This window comes from Rattus rattus, chromosome 4 (genome assembly GCF_011064425.1).
Source record: "Rattus rattus isolate New Zealand chromosome 4, Rrattus_CSIRO_v1, whole genome shotgun sequence".
Classification (NCBI taxonomy): Eukaryota; Metazoa; Chordata; class Mammalia; order Rodentia; family Muridae; genus Rattus; species Rattus rattus.
This window is the reverse complement of record NC_046157.1, coordinates 2,741,701-2,760,595: the sequence shown is the minus strand read 5'-3', so window position 1 is coordinate 2,760,595 and position 18,895 is coordinate 2,741,701. Positions and strand designations below refer to the sequence as shown.

The following is an 18,895-nucleotide window of genomic DNA, read 5'->3' as shown; positions in this document are numbered from 1 at the left end:
GTAATCCAACAGAGTATATTTGTGAGTTTATAACAATGAAGTGATTTTCGGTTTTTGTTTTTTCCAGACAGGAAAAGTCTTTGTGTAGCTCTGGCTGTCCTGGAACTAGCTCTGTAGACCAGGCTGGCCTTGAATTCAGAGATCTGCCTGCCTCTGCCTCCCAGGGGCTGAGATTAAAGGCGTGTGCCACCACCTCCTGGCTGTGATTAATAATAATAATAATAATATTATTATTATTATTATTATTATTATTATTATTATCACTATTATTATACCAGCTCAGCTTGCTGTGGGCAGTATGGCGTCTGCAGGACCCAGCTCCTGTCTCCCTTAAGTGGACAAATACAAAAGCTGCCTCTGGCTTCTGAAGCTTTTTAAAAACAAAAGATTTCATGTAGTCCAGGATGGACTGAAACTTCTGACCTTCCTACCTCTGCCTGAGTGCTGCTATTACAGATGTGTCACATCATGCCTGGCTGTAAGTGTTGGCCCAATCATACTGGGACACAGATCTGCTGATACATGTGTTTTAATTTTAAGGTAATGTTGAAGGGGCTTGCTGGGAAAACAGTCCTAATAGAGGAAGCAGAGACAGAGCCTGTCCTGCCTCTAAAACCAGCTGTCAGTGACAGCTGAGGCCTTCGGAACGGATCATCTTCTGGAGGCAGTAGTAGCCTCTCTGGAGGTGAGGCAGACAGTTGAAGGCAAGCCTTGGAGAACTTAGATTCCACCTTGGGTGATCCTGGGATATTGGAGATTGGCACTTGCCCCAGGACTTAGTCTCTGACCTTGGTGCCCCAGAGGCCTGCCTAAGTCCACCACATGAGAGAGAGAGCTCAGGATCCTTTCCCTGTGAGCCAAGACATGTCACCGGTCCTGCAGGAATGAGAGGAGGATGGGTCAGGGCAGAAGGGGGTAGATTCCTACTCTAGGCACCACCAGCTATGACTCTTGATTACAGGGACTGATCTGTGTCAAAGCCTGGTGCCCCCTAGGTAATGGACTTGGGCAAGGTGGGAGGGTGCAGTCATTGGGCTGGGGAAGAAAGGCACAGGACGGTCAACAAGAAAGAATGCACGTACTTGCTGTGCAGCATAAACAACCTTTTTGAAGGCAAGAGGGAAAAACAGAAGGCCAGAGAAAGCATGTCATTTATCGGATCCACTGAGTCTTCCACTGCTTTCCACTCTAGGATTCACCCTGTCACATAGCCATCAGCCCCTTGGTCACCTCTGGCCTGTCCCTGGTCCTGGGAAGGTCTTTGTACACAGGCTAACTACAGGGGACTCACTGGCACTGTACTGGGATGAAGGTAACGGCTCATGCCCCCGATGTCATGTAACCACCCCACCTCTCTGTGGATGGCATATCTGGGAGCGTCACTTGCTGTGTTTTTCCACCTAGCTTCTGCCGAACTTAGCACAAATCACATGGCCTCCACCCCCCAACAATGGCTCCTCTCTGGGCCACACACTTGTTTCCTTGTAATCATATCCTGTCAATTTCTAAACCAAATTCATCCCCCATCTCACCTAGGAATCATGGGAACCGGAAGTGAGGAGAAGAGCTCTACAGGCCCGGGTGGCAGCTTGCATAGATGCTATCTAGGACACCCACACACACCCCGAAGCCTCCACACCCACACTCACTCCACCTCCCGCTTCCGGATGGCTCGACCTGAGGCCAGCACCTCGGCCACCTTGGATACGATGGGGTCGTAGTTCATGCTGGCCACAGCAATCACTTCATCACCTCTACAGAGAGAAGGAGCCTGAGGACCACTAGCAGCAGTGGTCCTTTTTGAGATCCCGACACCTTTGGTCCACCTGGGATACTGGGAAGGCTCTTGTCCAGGGAAACAAGATGTCCTAGCACCCAGCCCTCCGTTTGGTCCCAGTCCTGTCAGTGCCCAAGGAAACCCTTGGCACAGCTCAGGGATGGCCCAGTCTTACTATCTCCTTTTCTACCCCAGTCTGTCTTTCCTTGCTGTAGACAGCTACCTCAGTGTCAACACTTACCTCAAAGAAATATCCAAAAGGCCCAGTATTGTTTGATGCATGGGAGGACTGTTGCTGCTTCCTCCTCATCTCCTGCCCAATACCCCACCCTGCCATTCACGTGCCTTTTAGCTGAGCCCCCTCCTGCTTTGCTTATACTATCCATTCCCAACAGCTCTCCCACTGCTCCATGCTCCCATTGCACCCCGTTGCTCTCACTTGGTATAAAAAGCCACAAACTTCAGCTCCTCCAGATCCCCCTGAATGATGACATCATCGAAGCCTTCTCCGTAGCCTGTGGGAGGGTGTCCATGTGAGCTGGGGAAGGGGCAGTCTTCATGGCTCCTTAGCCTGCTCTCCTAACTCCTATCTAAACAACCAACCTCCTTCCCCACCTTTCCTTCTCCCTCTTGGTTTCTTGAAACAGGGTTTTCCTGTGCAGCCCTGGCTGTCCTAGAACTCACTCTGTAGACCAAGCTGGCCCTGAACTCAGAGATCCATCTGGCTCTGCTCTCAAGTGCTGACTAAAGTCATGTGCAATGCCTGGGTCCTACTCTGACTTTTTTAAGAATTACATGTATTTACCTCGTGTGTATGCACACGTGCATGTATGGAGGTCAGAGGACAGCTTGCAGGAGCTGATTTTTCCCCTTCCACTATTGTGAGTTCTAGGACTAGAACTCAGATCAGCAGTTTGTCAGCGAGAACTCTTACCCACTGAGCCATCTCACCAACCCTCTACTCCTAAGCAGTTCCTAGCCCTACCATCTAAGACTCACATTGGCCTAATTCCTGATCTTCACGTTTTAGCCTCTGGAGTGCTAGGATTACAGTTCGCACCGGAACCAAACCATTTCTTATTTGCCAATTCTTAGTTCTTATTGGACCAAACCCCCACACTTAATCCTGAAGTGCCTTCAGGCCCCCATCCCCATGAAACAAACTTTTAGTTACCAGCATAGCGCAGGCTCTTGCCGAACATGGCAGTCCACAGATAAGGTACCGTATTGATCTCTGCCTCCTGTGCCAGCATGTTCTGAGCTGCTACCCGCCCTGAAAGACCCAGGGTGGTGAGAGCTCGATCCTTCCTCTCACCACCCCGGCACTGCCTGCCCTCAGCCCACTAGGGATCCCTGACAGGCATGGCTGTTGTCTAGGCCTCCCACAGAAGGAATCTTGTCCAGCCCGTAGCCCACTTTTGGATACAGTTAACTGGTACAGAGGGGATGCTTGGCCCCAGAGATCCACTCACATTACTCCTCTTTGAATGATGTGTTCTAAGTCTGAAAGGTCTACTGGGGTTGTGAACTACTTCACAATTGTGTACACAGACAACTGATCAGATAGAGCAGGTGTAAAGAGGGAAGACAATGGGGCACAACGGCAGACAGGAGAGATGACAGGCATGTGTAGGGCTTGCAGAGTTAGCACAGGTGGCTTCCCACTTCTACAGCTCCACGTGAATCTACAGTTGAATACATCTAAGAATCTCCAGAGATCCCTAATTATATATGGCCAGGGAGTAGCCTTTGGGTCCTTATTCTCTAGTAGCAACTTTAAAGCTTAAATTTGAACAGATAATGGAACTGGGAGATACCACTGCCATCGGACCTTCAGATAATGGTGAAGGGAGAAGGGAGGGTGAGACGAGGTAGAGGTCCCTGTGCAAGACTAGAGATATGGAGGTCCTGTAAGATCCTGAGGTAGTTACCACACTGATGTCTGCATCTCAGGGATTGAGAGCATAGTCCATGATGCAGAAGTTCAGAAACCATGGTGGCTACCAAATGTTGGGGGAGGTAATTCCACAAAACCCACAATAACTCAACCCAGCCATGGAGGCAGTCTAGTGGTGCAAGAGAGACAGGCCCTGAGTAGAAGCTAGCCTACTAAATAAAACCTTCCTCCCCTCCTCCCTCTCGGGGGTGATTGCTGGCCAAGGAGCAATTCTGCCAAATTCATAACCCTGAGAACAAAAAAGGAGAAAGGATAGCAAAAAGACAAACAGGCCAGAAACGGGTTTGTCCAGCTAAACAGTATGCAGAGGGTCTCAGGAGAGAGGCCACTTTGTACACTGACTGATCACTGGATAAGGCTCGCTGAGCCACCAACGCTTGAACTTAAGACCCCAGATCAACGACTGGGGAATGAGCCTGAAGGTGGCTGAGACCCTGGGATGGCCTTCCAGCCCTTAACTTGCCTCTGGGCTGGCCATACCCTGGGCATGAGCCATCTGCCAGTGTGGGATGTTCACTTTCCGATTGTTCCTCCAGGCAAGAGGAAAGGTGACAGCATCACCCGCAGCAAACACTCCAGGGATGTTGGTCTGCATCATCTGTGGGGAGAGGGCCAGGGCTCTGTGGGTGGTACAGGGGAGCTGACAGGGTTGTCCAGCCATGCTCCACCCAGCATCCTACCCGCTTTGTCCAGCCCCACCTTGTTGACTGGAATGAAACCTCGGGAATCCAGACCAATGCCACTCTGCCTCAGGAAGCCTGTGGCAGGCACCGCACCTAACAGGACAGAAGCCATGCATCCACACCCTGGTCCCGATGTCCTCCTGTCTCATCTCTCTCCATCCCTGCTGTACCTGCCTGCTCCAGATTAATCACCATAGGATCCCCACCTGGAGACTTCGAGCATCCTGCCCTCTGTAAGTCCATCTGTAGGCTCTGCTTCCTATCTGGCTTCAGGAACCGTCTCCCCAGTAAATGCTATAGAACTCTCCTGAGGGAGAGCCACAGCCATGCTTCTCCAACCTTGTGTGGCCACCACCCCAGCTTGGCTCCTCCCCAAACTATGATTGGCATAGGAACCAATCAGAAACTTGTCTGTGTCCTATGTATCAGCTGCTATCCTGGAGAGCAGTCACCCGCTCCATGAGAGCCTGGACTAAGCCCAGTATACAGTGGTCCTGTGAAGTGGGTACTAATGGAGTCCCATTTTACAAATGTGGAAACTGAGGCTCAAGTCCAAGGTCAGTTGAGAGTGTACATGGACAGTTCTGTTCACTAGCGCTTGCTTGTCCACCTACTCACCGATGCCTACCACGCAGACGTCTGCCCGCAGAACTTTGCTGCTCTTCAGCACCACCTCCTGCAGCTGCGGAGAGGGAGTGGGTAAGCGAGCAGGCACAGTTCCTGAGCACAGGGAGAGACGCGGGCAGCGGTGTTGGCAGCAGCGGCAGCAGCAGAGAAAAGCCTACCTTGCCCTCTTGAGCCCGCAGCTCTGACACCTCTGTCTGCATATAGAACTTCACCCGGTTGTTTTCAAACATCTGTACAAGCAAGGAGGAACATGGGTAGTGGGTGAGGCTCTGGCCTGGGGCCAGGGAAGTCAACCAGGGCATCTAGAGGCCAAGCACTGAAACAGACTCACCTTCATAAGGGCACGACCAACACGCTCCCCCAGGAACCTGCGGAAGGGCGTCTCCTCCAGCTCTACCACAGATACTGAGTGGGCTTTTTCAGTCAGATAAGCAGCGACCTCCATCCCTGGGTGGTGGGCGGGCAGTGGCAAGGCTGGCACTCTGACTCACGCCCTAGGACCAGCCATGGTAGCTAACCAGCACCCACCTTCCCTGCAGGTACTCACCCAGAAAGCCTGCTCCCACAACAACAGCATTTCGGCCCCGGGCCAGCCGCAGCACGCGGTTGGCATCCTCAGGCGTGCGGATGGTGAACACATTCTCTATGTCTTTCCCTTTGCAGGTCAGGGTCTTAGGGCTAAGATTCGGTGGGATCAGTGAGGATCTCCCACCCTGACTGATGTCCTGCTGCCTAGTGTTGGGCAGAGGCAGTGATGTTGACCTACCTACTTCCTGGTGCCAGCAGCAGCTTGCTGTACTCTAGCTTGAAGCCATCCTTGAACACAACCTTCTTATTTCTCACGTCCACTGTGACCACCTGCAAGCCCCAGTGGGCAGCAGGAGACCTCAGCACAGGCTTGGGCCTTGTAGCTTACTTTAGATTCCACGAGACCCCCAGAACCCGGAACTTAGGCTTCTAAGGTGCAGCTCCAGGGCGATCCCAACCCTTCAAAGCTGCCTTTATGTGCATTCAAGTTCCACAGACTCCCTTGTCTTAGCTGGGATCAGATCATCCCCCTTTCCCTCTGCCAGGAAGAAGGCTCAGTGCTGGGTCCCAGGCCTACACAGAGGGCTGAGCACCCATCACACCTCCAGGGGTACCCACGGCCTCTTGCTTCCTTAAACATTTTCATTGCCTGTCCCCTCCCCACCTTTTCCTCATACCTGAGCTTCAGTGAGCATCTCGATGCCATAGGCCCGGAAGAATTCCTTGGGTCTCAGGGCCAGCTGTTCAGGTTGTGCATCCAGGGACTGAGGAACATGGTCATGAGTGAGGGCCAGAGGGTGAGGTGGTGGCTATTTTATCTTTATTTATTAATTTTTTTGAGACAGGGTCTCTGTTTGTAGCTCTGGCTGACCTGGAACTAGCTATGTATACCAAACTGTCTGCCTCTACCTCCCAAGTGCTAAGATGAAAGGCCTAAGTGTTCCACTCATGACATTTCATTGTACTGTAGAGGATGCAGACCCCACGGACAGTGAGGACACTCCACACCATACTGGAGCTTTAGGACAGAACTCAGCACACCCAGATCTCTTAAGAGCACCACAGACAGGCCTGGGAGACTGGAGAGAACAGACAGCTAGACCGCCAATGCATGCCAGGCAAGGCTCCTGTGGATGTGACAGGGACCTGGAGACAGGGACCTGGGGAACAAGGATCCAGGTGCTACCCCATTCCATCCCTACCTTGCTGAGCTTGGCCCGGTCATAAGGCAGATGTCGATCCAGTGTGCAAAGGACAATCCGGTCTGAGAAGCCCTCCTGCCTCAGTGTCTCTGCGCACACTAGGCCAGCAGCACCTGAGCGACAGGACCGTAGACCAAGGCCGAGGCCTCTCCCGCCCTCCACGTTTCCCCTTTCCTTCATTACCCCAACACCAACCTGCACCCACTATGAGCACATTGGTGCTGCTGTGGCCAGCACTTGGAGAGATGCACTTGGCCATCACCTTTGTCCTCCGCTGCAGCTGCAGGGCCTGGGAGCGGTGAAGGGCAGCTCGGAGCTTGGATCCTGAGGCTCCAGCCCAGCTTCATCTCCACCCTGCAATCCCCCATCCCCCTCCCACGCCAGGCTCCCTTCCACCACAGGGCTTTGCCACATGCTCTTCTCCAGCCAAGAGACCCTCTCCCAGTCAGCTCAACACCCTTCCTCTTAAACCCGGCCCTTGGTGACCCCTGAGTCTCCCTGGTACCTGCTTGCTTGCCCGAACGGTCACCTTCTCCTTCTCAATCTTCACCTGAGAGGGCAGCATCAGCACCAAACTCTGAGATGCTTCAGTCTCTGCCTCCACAGCACAGGCTCCCACCGTCCCACTCTCCCAGCCCTACCTGGAACTTATGCAGACTGTCCAGGCCTGGGAAGTCCTCTAGGTCCCCAGTTCCAATGTTGAAGCAGGCACCATGCCAGGGGCAGCGCACACGTCCCCGGGACAGTACACCTAGAAGTAAGAAATGAGTATCAGGCTAGGGCCATGCCCAGAGACTGCACTCTGGGATCCTGGTACTGGATCCTGCTGGACCTCTCCCCAACCCAGGAGCCCTCACAATGGATGAAGGCCCTGGGGCCTTCTGGAATCCCTATATAGGCATGAATGATGTGTCCCACCTCCCATATATACCTCACACTTTCTTACCTTTCACCAGGGGCGCTCCGTAGTGAGGACACTTATGGCCCAGGGCGTGGAATTCCCCATTATCCTTCACCAGCAACACCTTTCCCCAGCCCAGCTCCACTTCCCGCATCCTGGGGAGGGGCTGTGCTCAGAGATCAAGCCAGAAGCTAGTCATGTCCTCCTGCAAGCATCTCCTCCCAGGGTCCAATATTTGGGAAGTCCAGAGCAGTTGAAGCACAGAGCGACAGCCCATTTCACTGCCTCAGCCCAACCTGTCACCTGTGGCCTCCCGCATGCCCCCACCTCAGGCCCTACCACCCTTGCAGCCCAGCACCCACTGGCCATTCTCGAGGTCCTTGACATGGCAGACGGTAGCCTCCACACAGTCCTGAGGGCTGGGGTAGGGCTGTGGAGTGGTCAGACGCTCTTCAGCATGGAAGTGGCGTGCTGTGCCATTGCCCTGGTAACCCCGGGGGCTGCCCTTTCCGCTGGCTGATAGCTCTTCCTTGCCCCGCTCTTTCTCTGGTAGCACCACTTCGATCTTGAGCTCCACTGTGGACAGAGCAGTCATGAGCCTTAGCTGAACCAGCCCTATTCCTCCCCGCGGGCCAAAGAGACCAGCAACAGGTGCTTGCCTTCAAGCCACTTCTGTGTTTTCTTCTCGTTGAAGAACCCAAGGCCTTCCTCAGGTCAGACTAATACTCCACCACTGAGCTAGAGCCAGACCAGAAACTTCTATTTTTTTTTCCAGTGACAAAATTAATAAGGGAGTCACAGGGCACAGCTCTTCATACCTGGAGCCAGTCTGGTGGAAAGACCCCCATGCAGAACTCATCTATCTAACGATGGACAAAGGCCATGTCCCTGCTTGGAGATGCATTTACAGCTCAACTCACAGCTAGTGACTCTGGGCAAGGGACGAGTGTTCACTGTTCTATTGAGCCAGTGGCTTGCACCTATAATCTCAGTACTCCAGAGCTGAGCAGGGCTCCCCTGAGTCCTAGACCAACCTAGAATACAAAGTGAGACCTTGCATCAAAAACCAAGAAAGGCGGGGGTAGAGATGAGAATCACTGTCTTTGCAACTTTCCCATTAGCTTTAAATGTTTGTTGTTGTTTCGGGGTTTTGTTTTGTTTGTTTTTAAACAGTCTTATATAGTTGGACTATTATAGCCTCAAGTTCAATGCATAGCTGATGACGTCTTTGAAGTCTTGAACATCTTGCTTTGCCTCTTGAGCAGTATGGTCCCAGGTAGGCACTGATTGGATCACTGATATTCCAGCTTGAATAGGTTGTTATTGTTCAAAATTAAAAATAATTAAAAAAAAAAAAAGACTGTTTATTGTTCAGTGGCCCAGTGCTTGAGGCGTGCGTGCACTCAGTGCTGCACTCACTGTGTACTCAGGCTGGGGCATGCCTTAGTGGCAGAATGGCCTAGCGTGGGTGAAGCCCTGTCATCAGCGTCCCAAGACCACAAAGAGGAAGGCAAAGTACAGGACAAAATCTCAACTTATTTATACAATTTTTTTAAAAAAAAAATTACTTATGCACCTGCATAATTTGTCTATATGTGTATCTGCACACCAGAAGAGGGCATCAGATCCCATGGGACTATAGTTACAGACAGTTGTGATCTGCTATCTGGCTGCAGGGAATTGAACTCAGGACCTCTAGGAGAGCAGCCAGTGCTCTTAACTGCTGGGTCATGTCTCCAGCCCTTTATATATAAATTAAAAAAAAATTATTTTATGTATGTAGATATTTTGCCTGCGTGCATAGCTGGGCACCGTGTGTGTGCCTGGTGCCCACAGAGACCAGAGGAGGGCATTAGATTCCCTAGACATGGAGTTATAACAGTTCTGAGCTGCCATGTGGGTACTGGGAATCAAACCTAGGTCCATCAAACCTAGAAGAGCGGCCATCTCTCCAACCCCTAATTTCAACACCTTTTTTACTTATCTGTCTGTCTGTCTATCTATCTATCTATCTATCTGTCTGTCTGTCTGTCTGTCTGTCTATTTGTCTGTCTGTTTTTTTTTAAAACAGAGTTCTTCAGTGTAGCCCTCGGCTGTCCTCCAACTCACTGTGTGCACCAGGCTGGCCTTGAACTTAGATGTCAGCCTGCATCTCCCTCCCAAGTGCTAGGATTAAAAGCACGCACTACCACCTCTCTGCTTTCCGCTCCTTAATATAGCTATGTCCATCAGTTTGAGATTTATTCTCATTTAGCAAACCCCATGTGGTTGACATCTCTGTGCACAGGGTCTGCAGCCCTGGCAGTGAAATCACTAAGGATGTGTAGTTGTATACAGGACAGAAGAGCAGACGCATGGCTCCCACCCAGAGGCTGCCCAGTGTCCTTGGGGCTACTCCAGGATAGCGGTATGTAGCTAGAGACTGACATTTTCTTCTTTGAACTTTTCTGCATTTCCATGACATGCCTGGTTTCTTTCTTTTCTTTTCTTTCTTTTTTTTTTCCTCTTTTTAATTAGGCGGGAACAATAAACAGAATTTTGAGCAGCTGTAATCCGGTCTCCTGGGCTGCTGCAGTAGGGAGGAGGCCAAGGAGGAGGAAGCTAGGCTCAGGCACAGCATGGACTATCCTGGGAGCTGGTGGCTCTCTCTCTCCAGGCCCCCAGACATCAAAGCCTCTCACCTGCTTTTATCTCTGAACCCCTTCACCTCAGACCTGACACCTCAGAAACAAAGGCTAGAAGGATTAGCCTGGCTGCTGAGTTGCTGCCCCACCCCCAGCCTCCCCTTCCCTCAGCCTCCCCCTCCCTCAGCCTCCCCCTCCCTCAGCCTCCCCTTCCCCCAGCCTCCCCCTCCCCCAGGCCCCCAAAAGTGTGAGCTCACTAGCTCAGGTACAGTTCTTGTAGTTGTGCCCTGTGACCCTGTGGGCCCCTCATGGGTTCTTGATCCTTACATGCTGGATCAAGTTCCCCTGTACATGCCAGCACCCCAGCCTTCTCCTCAGGCCTAGCCACTGCAGTGGGACAAGGGAAAAGGCAGCTCCTTGACTGGCCCTGGTGAAGAGGACACGAGAGCATGCGGCCACACTGTGGAGGTAGGGCCTCCAACTAACGCACTTTATGTAATGGTGTTAGAATGTTTTTGGAAGAATTAAGAAGGAAAATATGTCCGGCTCGGTTGCTCTCCGTGGTGAGAGCTGTGGGAGTCCGCAGGAACAGCTTGGCAGGATGCCAGCGAGCCTCTAAGTCAGGCTGCTATTCTCTGCATGCTTCCAGAAGGCTCCAAGGCAAGCTCACATCTGATGCTCTCCCGGGCAGCCATTAAGCCAGGAGCAGAAGGGGCGGCTTGGAGGAGGAGCCTGCTTACTCACAGAGCCAGGTCAACCCAGTTCCATGATCCATCAGCAGCCCAGTCACTGTCATTGCCTCTTGGCACCTTAGTCACAAAATGAGAACAGGCCGTGGTAGAGACAACTTAGCATGGCACGGTCCTGGGTTCCATCTCCAGCCTCAAAAGCAAGGAACAAACTGTCAGGACCGACAGTGACTGACCCCTGTAATGGCAGCACTTGGGAGGCTAAGGTAGAAAACGGACACAAGCTCAGGGCTAGCCTGGGCTTCATTGTGAACTCCAGGCCAGCCTGGGCTAACATGGGTTAACACCCTGCCTCAAAAAGAGCGTCTGCCCATTCGCAGATCATACATACAACTGGAACAAAAGCTCTATTTTGGAAACTGCAGTTGTGGTTTGGGTTTTTGGTTTATTTTTAATTTTTTTTTTTCTTTTGAGACAAGAAACCTCCCACTGAATCCAGACCTCAGTGATTGGTTACTTGGCTATATGAACCTGTCTCTTCCTACCCCTCAATACTAGGGTTACAGGTGCACGCCACCACACCCGGCTTTCACGTGGGTACTGGGTATCGGAACCCAGATTCTGATGTTTGAGCGGTGGGTACCTTATTTACCGAGCTTTTCTCCTCAGCCACTTCTTCCAGTTCTGGAAGTCTTAGGAAGAACAAAGAACTGTCGGGAATAAGGGTGCATGCCTTTGATCGCCACACTCAGGTGACAGAAACAGGCAGGTCTGTGACTTCAAAGCCAGTCAGTCCCAGGCCAGCCGGAGCTATACAGCAAAGCCCTGTCTCGAGAACAAGACAGGAGGGGCTCAGAAGGCAAATGCCTTATCGATATCCTATCACTGAGAGTAGCAGAGATGGGGAGAGTTTACGCAAAGGTCTTCTCCTCGCTCTGGTCTCCTCGTGGGCCCTGGTGACCCTGCTCAGTGCTCACACTCATACCTACATCCTGGGACTTCCTGAGCCTCACACCCCACTAGAGCCTGAGCCTGGGGCTGCAGGCCAGAACCCACCTCAGAAAGGAAGAAAACAATCACAGTGGCAAGTGTTCCTGCATGCGAGGGTCAAAGCCAGGCTAGACTCCCCATACTCTACATGATGGCATGGGGGACCAGAGCGAGGTGATCAGCCCCTGGCCACACAGCCAAGACGTTAAAGAGCCCAGGTTTCAATGTTGTCTCTGAGCAGTAAAGAGTTAAGCCACTTTGAAACCAGCTCAGAGCAGAACAGTAAAATCCTGGAGAAAGAGAAAGACAGATAGAAATGACCAGCTGTCTCACCACCACGAGGCCGTCTGCAGCCAGGCCTTCACCATGACAGAATGTGTCCCCTCAAATTGTAAGTCAAAATAAACCTCTCATCCTTAAAACACAAAGGTTTAAAAACATAAAATGGGTATGATGGCTCAGGTATGTAATCCCCAGTCTGGTCTATGTAGTGAGTTCTAGGTCATTTAGAGCTACACAGCAAACTCTGACTTTTAATGAACAGGGAGGGGATGAGGACAGCTTAGAGGTCAAGAGCATTTGGTGCTTTTGCAGAGAACCCGAGTTCAATTCCCAGTACCCACACCATGGCTTACAATTAACCATCTGTAACTCCAGGTTCAGGAGGTCAGATGAATTCTTCTGGCCTCCACAGGCATTGCACACAGGTTGTGCGTTTAGATATATGAAGGAAAAATGCTCATTTTTATAAAATAAAAGTAAAAAAAAAACAAAACAAGCAAACAAGCAAACAAACAAAAAACCAAACCAAGCAGTACTGAAGCACATACTGTTCTTGCAGAGAATTTGCATTTGAGTTCCAGCACCCAGGGGGCTCCAACAGCCCCAAACCCTAGTCCAAGGGCATCTGTCTCTTCTGATCTCTGAATGCACGTGTGTGCGCACGAACACACACGCACACACACACACACACACACAGAATTTAAATAATAAAAATATAAATTTACAGAGCTGGGTGTGGTGGTACACACTTTTTTTTTTTTTCTTTTTTTTCGGGGCTGGGGATCGAACCCAGGACCTTGTGCTTCCTAGGCAAGCGCTCTACCACTGAGCCAAATCCCCAACCCCTAAAAATATAAATTTAAAAACCAAATGTCATAACTGGTAGAATGTTTGCCTGGCATCCCAAAGCTTTGAGGTCTATCCCCAAAACTAAGTAAAAGTAATCATAATCATATACTTCAGTAGTTCCAGAATTAATGAGGTGGGGGTAGGAAGATGGCAAGTTCAAGACCATCCTCAACCTCATAATGAATCTGAAGCCAGCCTGGGCTATATGAGATCTTATCTTTAAAAGAAAATCACAAAACCATACTAACAGACAAGGGTTGGGTCAGGGGATAATGGCTGGCTCAGTATCTGAAGTGCTAGAGTCAGGGGTCCCTGGTTAGGCCAGCTAGTGTGGTTATTTAAAAGAAACCGTGAATGACATCGCGTTCCCATGGTGTTCTGCCAGTCAAGCAGTCCCACAGCGGCCCAGTACGGACTCCCATGGAACCTTGCAGGCGCTCCCTGTCCACTCTATGAGGAAACCGAGACAAAGACAGTGGGCACCTATGGCAGAGGCTGTAGGACCTGGCACAGACCCAGGTGGGAAGGGAATCCCCACCAACACTGCCAGTGGGTCACAGCCCTGCTCCCTCCCCCAAGTCCTACCTCAGGCCCACGAAAGGAAAAGTCTTATGAGTCCCAAGGTAACCGAGCTGACAGGTATCAGGTAAGGAGAGCTGAGCTAGCTGGCAGGGTGAGCCAGCCAGGGGTGGAGTACTCACTGGGCTCTGAAGCCCTCAGTTTCTGCATCGCTGTCATGGCTACAGGTCCTGCTTCCTGGATGTTACGACCAGGGGAGAAGGAATGTATAGACTGGGAAACCCTAAGATATGAGTCCCATGGCAGGGCAGACCCCATGTACTCTAGTACATGGAATGACCTTACCCCTGGCTGGCTTTTCTAGAGCTAGGTAGGGCCACGATGTCCTATATAAATGGAGAAGACAGAGGGTGGTGCATGCCTTTAATCCTAGCACTCTCAAGGCACAGGCAGGAGGATCTCTGTGAGTATGAAACCAGCCTGGCCTATAGAGTGAGACCCTGTCTCAAAAGACAAAAACCCAAACACACACGAATTAGGAGATGAGGCCCAGAGAGGCCAAGATGATGTCTGATGTAACCCAGGATGAGAAGAACAGGAACCTGCCCATCATACCCTGTCAGCCACCCTAAGGGGTCAGTGTCCAGCTCCATTTTATAGAGAGGGAAACTGAGACTCAAAGATGTCACACTGTGGCTAAGAACACCCCTGAAGCCTCTCTTCTCCAGAATGGCAGAAGTGGCCCCTAGCCCAGCGCAGCATAGGAGCCGTCTAGACTCAACCTTCTTAGAGGAATCAGCTGCTGTCCCCACCACTAACACCCAAAGTCCCAAATAAAGAGAGGCAGCTATAGGAGAGGAGTCCACGAGAGCCTTCCTAGGCTTTTACCCTTCTTGCCTGCAGTGCATTAACATTCTGGGCTCCTGCCTAGCCTGACCTACTTTGGAGGTTGGTGAAATGCAGAGGGAGGGGGAGGCTGTCAGAGAAGGGGAGGTACCTGGCTTGGGCTTGGAGAAGCAGCCGCCCATGGTGAATGGCCTGGATCTAGCCCGGCTGGTGGGAGCACGGATGGCAGGCTGTCCAGCTGTCCGAGGTCTAGGATGAGCCCTGCAGGACTGGACCCCCTGTGGCGCTCAGAGACGCTGGAGCTGCCATGCCAGCTAGACAGCTTTAGAACCTGCAGGGGACATGGGACATTGGGTCCTAGCACCGATGCAGATGCGGGTAGAGTCAGAAGCATCCTTGGAGGATCCTAGAAGAGTCTTACATGGGGAGCTCAGAATGCGTTTGTAGGGTACTCTTGATAACATCTGTCTTCCTTTGAGGCTTCCCGGCATGGGGACCTCATACTCCCCTTACTGCATGCATTGTTGGAGACCCTCTGTGGTTTAGTGTCTGCCACAGCCCATAACCCTGTGACCGCAGAAACCTAATCCCAGACTCCCCTTTCTAAGTCCCACAAGTCTGGGGACTCTGGGACTCTCAATTCCCCTAGGTAAGATCACTAAGTCTATAGCAAACCCTGACAACCAGAGTCCCCAGAATCCTTCTTCTTCCACCCTAGTGACAAGAAGAGTGACAAGGTTCCCACCCTAGCCTTGGCCACTACCCTGACTAGCAATCTCTAGTCACCTACCTCCTTCCGTGAGAGTCACTGCTCCTTGCTCCCAGCCCAGCAATGGAGAGAGACTACTGGACCTTGGTCAGCAGGGCAGGGAGGGCCAGGGTCCAGGAGGGTCCAGCCCTCCTTCTAGCGTGAGTTGTGGCCAGGAGGGGGCTGTGGGTGTGAGGCTAGGCCAAGCCACTGGTCCCCAGGGAAACCCAGCTCTGTGGGGAAAAGAGCGGGCAGCCAGCCCAGGATTGATGGGGTTGAGGAAAGAGGGAAACCAACCGCACAGCTCTGCCTCTGCCCCATGCCCAGCAGCCATAAGTTCCCCCACCCCTCAGGCTGGCTGTGCAGTGCCGAGGTCACGCCCCACAGAAGATAGGACTGGGGTCCAAGGTTTCTTTAAGGTCAAGCAGCAGTTAGGGGCATCTGTGTGGTCTCCCCCACTCCTCACCCTAATAAATCCGAAGATAAGTAAGGCCCTGGGAGGTCCCCAGATCACTCTGAGGCTCCAAACCGGCAGGCAAGACTACCTGGTAAACAGATCACTACAGCCATTGTGTCCTTGTGGCCATAGGTGGGCCTTCTAGAAGATGTGGACTTTGGAAGGGTCAGGACAAAGGTGTAACTGCCCTGTTTACAAGTAATCTGTCCGAATTCTACCCAACAGCAGGCCTGGTTCACCTGGAAACTCTCCCTGAAGTTTATACTGAACTGGTGCCGGGAATCATTCATTCGGTTTGTCCAGACCCCAGGAAAGAGCCCGTGGAAGAACAGAGTGGGAAAGGACCAGCCACTGCCGGCTCCTGACCTTTGATGCAAATTACAATGGAGGAGGAACCCAAAGCCCCCCTTGTCACCAGGGCATGTCTATAAAACTCAGCTGCTAACTGCCCCTCTGGCTCCCTTCCCCGGAACCCTTTCAGAAGTCCTGGTTTCACCCATATCTCAGGGCTGCCCACCTGCTTCCGGCCTGGTTTCAGGCCTCACCTGTTGGGGCTGAGACCCTACAAACAGACTGGCTTTTCGATCTGGGGTCCCTCCCTTTCCGGGTGTTCAGGAGTTTATTCCTTGGGCCTAGCGGGAGATGTGGTGGGGACCATGCCTTCCACCTATGATGATGTCCTAGGCCAGTTTAGAGCCAGTGGTTCCAACTCAAAGACAAGTTTCTTGGGCCTGCGAGGAGAGACGTCTGCCAAGAAAAGTTATAACATTGCCCTGCTGCACACTCCACATGAGGAGTTTGTGTCCATGTCCCAGGAACTCCAGCAACCTGAAACAGGTTCTGAGTTACCCCCACCTCACAAAGGTTCCACGGGATCCCGCAGGACTCCAGGACCCCGCCGGGGGTGCAAGTCAGCTGGAAGCTTGTTTCTTTTTCCAATCCAAGTCCCACTCTTCGCTCCTGGTGTGTGTTGAGTGAGAGATCGGCCCCCTCCCCGACCCTCCCCCAACCCAGCTTATCCTAGGCCCTCAGTGGCGTCAGGGGCCCTGGAGAGCGCTGCCTCGGAGCTCCTCAGCTTGTGATTTACCTTTCGGGGACCCCAACGCCAACCTCCTGTCCACTCTCCCTGCCTTGGCACGTGCAGTTTCCTCGGGCTGGGAAGCCTTTTCCAGTACCCTTACCGGCGTCTTTGCGGCTCCCTCGCTAAATGCAGCAGTCAACCAAAGGACCAGCACAAGGTAGGGAAGGCTCCAGGGAGCCGAAAGGGGTGCTGGGGAGCAGCAGCAAGGACCGGGGTCGCTGCAGCCTCCTGAGTGCCCCACTCGGCCACCAGGGTAGAGATCCGCGAGCGCGCTGGCCCGGGGCGCAGGGCGCGTGCGGGACAGGGCCAGGCGCGCTCACCTGGCTCGGCCGGGAGGAGGGCGGGCGGGCAGGCGGGATCCGCGCCCGGTTGCGGCCGGCCTGCAGGGCGGAGCGGGCGGGGGCGGGGCCGGCGCTGCGGCTACACTGCGGGCCCGGAGCCCGAGGCGTCCGCCCCGCCCCGCAGCAAAAGTCAGGTCGCGGGAGGTTTCCAGCCACCTGCCGGTAGTGGAGCAAAGGAGGCTGCGGAGCTACAGCCATCACCTCGAGACCCCCAAGGCATGTGTGAGTCGCCAAACCATCCATACTGGACTGAAGCAGGGTGGAGGTTGAATCTCTGAAGAGGAAAACACAAATCATGCTCCTCCTAGGTCTCCATCTCACCCCACTCCCATATATGTCGTTTTATTGCCCTGTCTTTTTCCACCTTTAGTATTCGAAGATTTCCCAGGACTCCTAGTGCTGTCCTTCCCGGAAGGTGTTTGTGGCCAGCCTACCCAGGCTGGATTATCACTTTTTCTGGATGTTTCCACTGTCTTGCTTTGCTCATCTCATTCCATCTCTAAGCCACGATGGTCGACTGAAGGTTGTCCCTCAAGCGCTAGAACCAGGGACAGTATTTCAAGGAAGTATTTCGTTATTGCTAGCCACATGGAGCCCACAGGTCTGTTGGGAGTGAGCAAGCAGTGCTCACCTGGTCCATCTTAACCCATTTTACAGATGAAAAGATGGCCCTAGGCGTTGAGTTTTGCCCAGGGCACAGAAGCAGAAGTCATGTTGGCGGCCTCGCTCAGAGGACTCAGGACAGGGTTCCCTGTGTCTGGCAGGGAGCATGGTGTCTGCCATGGATGCTGCCCCTCCATTGAAGAGGCCCATCACTGGAGGCATGCTTGTGCTGGGGCATGGTGCCCTTGATCTCAAACCTGCTGGCCACACACACACACACACACACACACACACACACACACACACACTGATGATTTGTACCCCTAACCTCACCCTAGCAAGAAAAACAACCAAGGCTGTGACTTCACTTAAAAAACAAGTGACAGGACACATGGCCACTGCTCTTGTTCACCACAACTAATTGGTAAAGCTCTACTGCTGAGGACACCACACACCTTCATTGCAGAGCACAGAGAAATCAAGCTGGAACTGGGCTGAAAGCGTCCTTTCTGCTGCCCAGCTTTCGAAGAGACAAAAGGTTCTTCCCGAGGGGCTGGGGAAGAGAAGCTATCAGTGGTCTCGCCCATGCCATGGCCAGCGTGTGAAACAGCAGCACAGAAAGCAAACACTTTCCTGTTGAATTTAAGGCCTACTCCTCAGGAGGGAATCCTTGCCTGGTACTATAAACTGGTTAACAGTCAAGGCGCAGAGGTCATGGGACCTCGGGGCACCCTATTGCTACCGCCTTGCTAAATGATCACGTCAAACTGCCTTCTAGTTATTTATCTTTATACATATTAGTGGCCAGAGAGGCTGCTCTCGCCGTGGCCAGTAGATAGTGGAGAGACTCATGACCGGCCAGAATGCTGAGTAAGTGACTCTTGAGTGCTTGGCCTGCGTGGGATGTGTGTGTCAATCCCTTTCCCTAAAGGCTCAGGAATAATACAGAGGGTGGGGCAGAAAGCGTGTAGGACCTGGAGGACGGGAGGAGGGCTGTAAAACACCACTTTCTAGACACTGCAGTCACTGTGCTCTCGAACTAATGGCCCCTGTGGTTCGCTGCATGGATTCTGAGCAAGAGCAAAGCCAGAAAGATCAGCCAACATCCCAACACACAGCACTAATTAGATTTAGTGAGTTGCAAACACAAACAAAAGCAAAAACTGAGAAAGGGCATGAAGAGAGGCGGTG

At 52.4% G+C, this 18,895-nt stretch overlaps 1 protein-coding gene across 5 annotated transcripts; it reads right to left on the bottom strand.

The window, feature by feature from the left end:
- Positions 1 to 511: 511 nt before the first annotated feature.
- Positions 512 to 17,082, bottom strand: Aifm3 (apoptosis inducing factor mitochondria associated 3). Of its 5 annotated transcripts, none has more exons than XM_032899861.1 (21): positions 16,767 to 17,082; positions 15,265 to 15,455; positions 14,626 to 14,805; positions 8,038 to 8,251; positions 7,721 to 7,830; positions 7,416 to 7,525; positions 7,280 to 7,324; positions 6,970 to 7,063; positions 6,775 to 6,887; positions 6,250 to 6,336; positions 5,811 to 5,902; positions 5,592 to 5,722; positions 5,376 to 5,491; positions 5,203 to 5,274; positions 5,036 to 5,099; positions 4,434 to 4,510; positions 4,215 to 4,332; positions 2,952 to 3,050; positions 2,217 to 2,292; positions 1,650 to 1,754; positions 512 to 1,103 (listed from the first exon to the last, which is right to left on the bottom strand). In XM_032899861.1, the coding sequence occupies exons 3-21, from the start codon at positions 14,654 to 14,656 to the stop codon at positions 1,028 to 1,030; spliced, it is 1,830 nt and encodes a 609-aa protein (XP_032755752.1). In that variant the 5' UTR covers positions 14,657 to 14,805; positions 15,265 to 15,455; positions 16,767 to 17,082; the 3' UTR covers positions 512 to 1,027. The 5 variants fall into 5 exon arrangements, with proteins under 5 accessions (XP_032755752.1, XP_032755753.1, XP_032755754.1 ...); XM_032899862.1 differs by having other exon boundaries at positions 16,861 to 17,082; XM_032899863.1 differs by lacking the exon at positions 16,767 to 17,082 and having other exon boundaries at positions 512 to 876; positions 1,083 to 1,103; positions 15,265 to 15,961.
- Between the last annotated feature and the right edge of the window lie 1,813 nt (positions 17,083 to 18,895).

Bases quoted from the DNA above. Each gene is read 5' to 3' on its own strand.
- Aifm3 (XM_032899861.1), bottom strand. From the start codon at position 14,656: ATGGGCGGCTGCTTCTCCAAGCCCAAGCCAG. The intron at 5,723-5,810 runs GTAGGTCAACAT...ACCGAATCTTAG, and splicing joins CTGCTGGCACCAGGAAGTAG to CCCTAAGACCCTGACCTGCA. The intron at 1,104-1,649 runs GTGAGTGTGGGT...GCCTTCAAAAAG, and splicing joins ATCCGGAAGCGGGAGGTGGA to GTTGTTTATGCTGCACAGCA.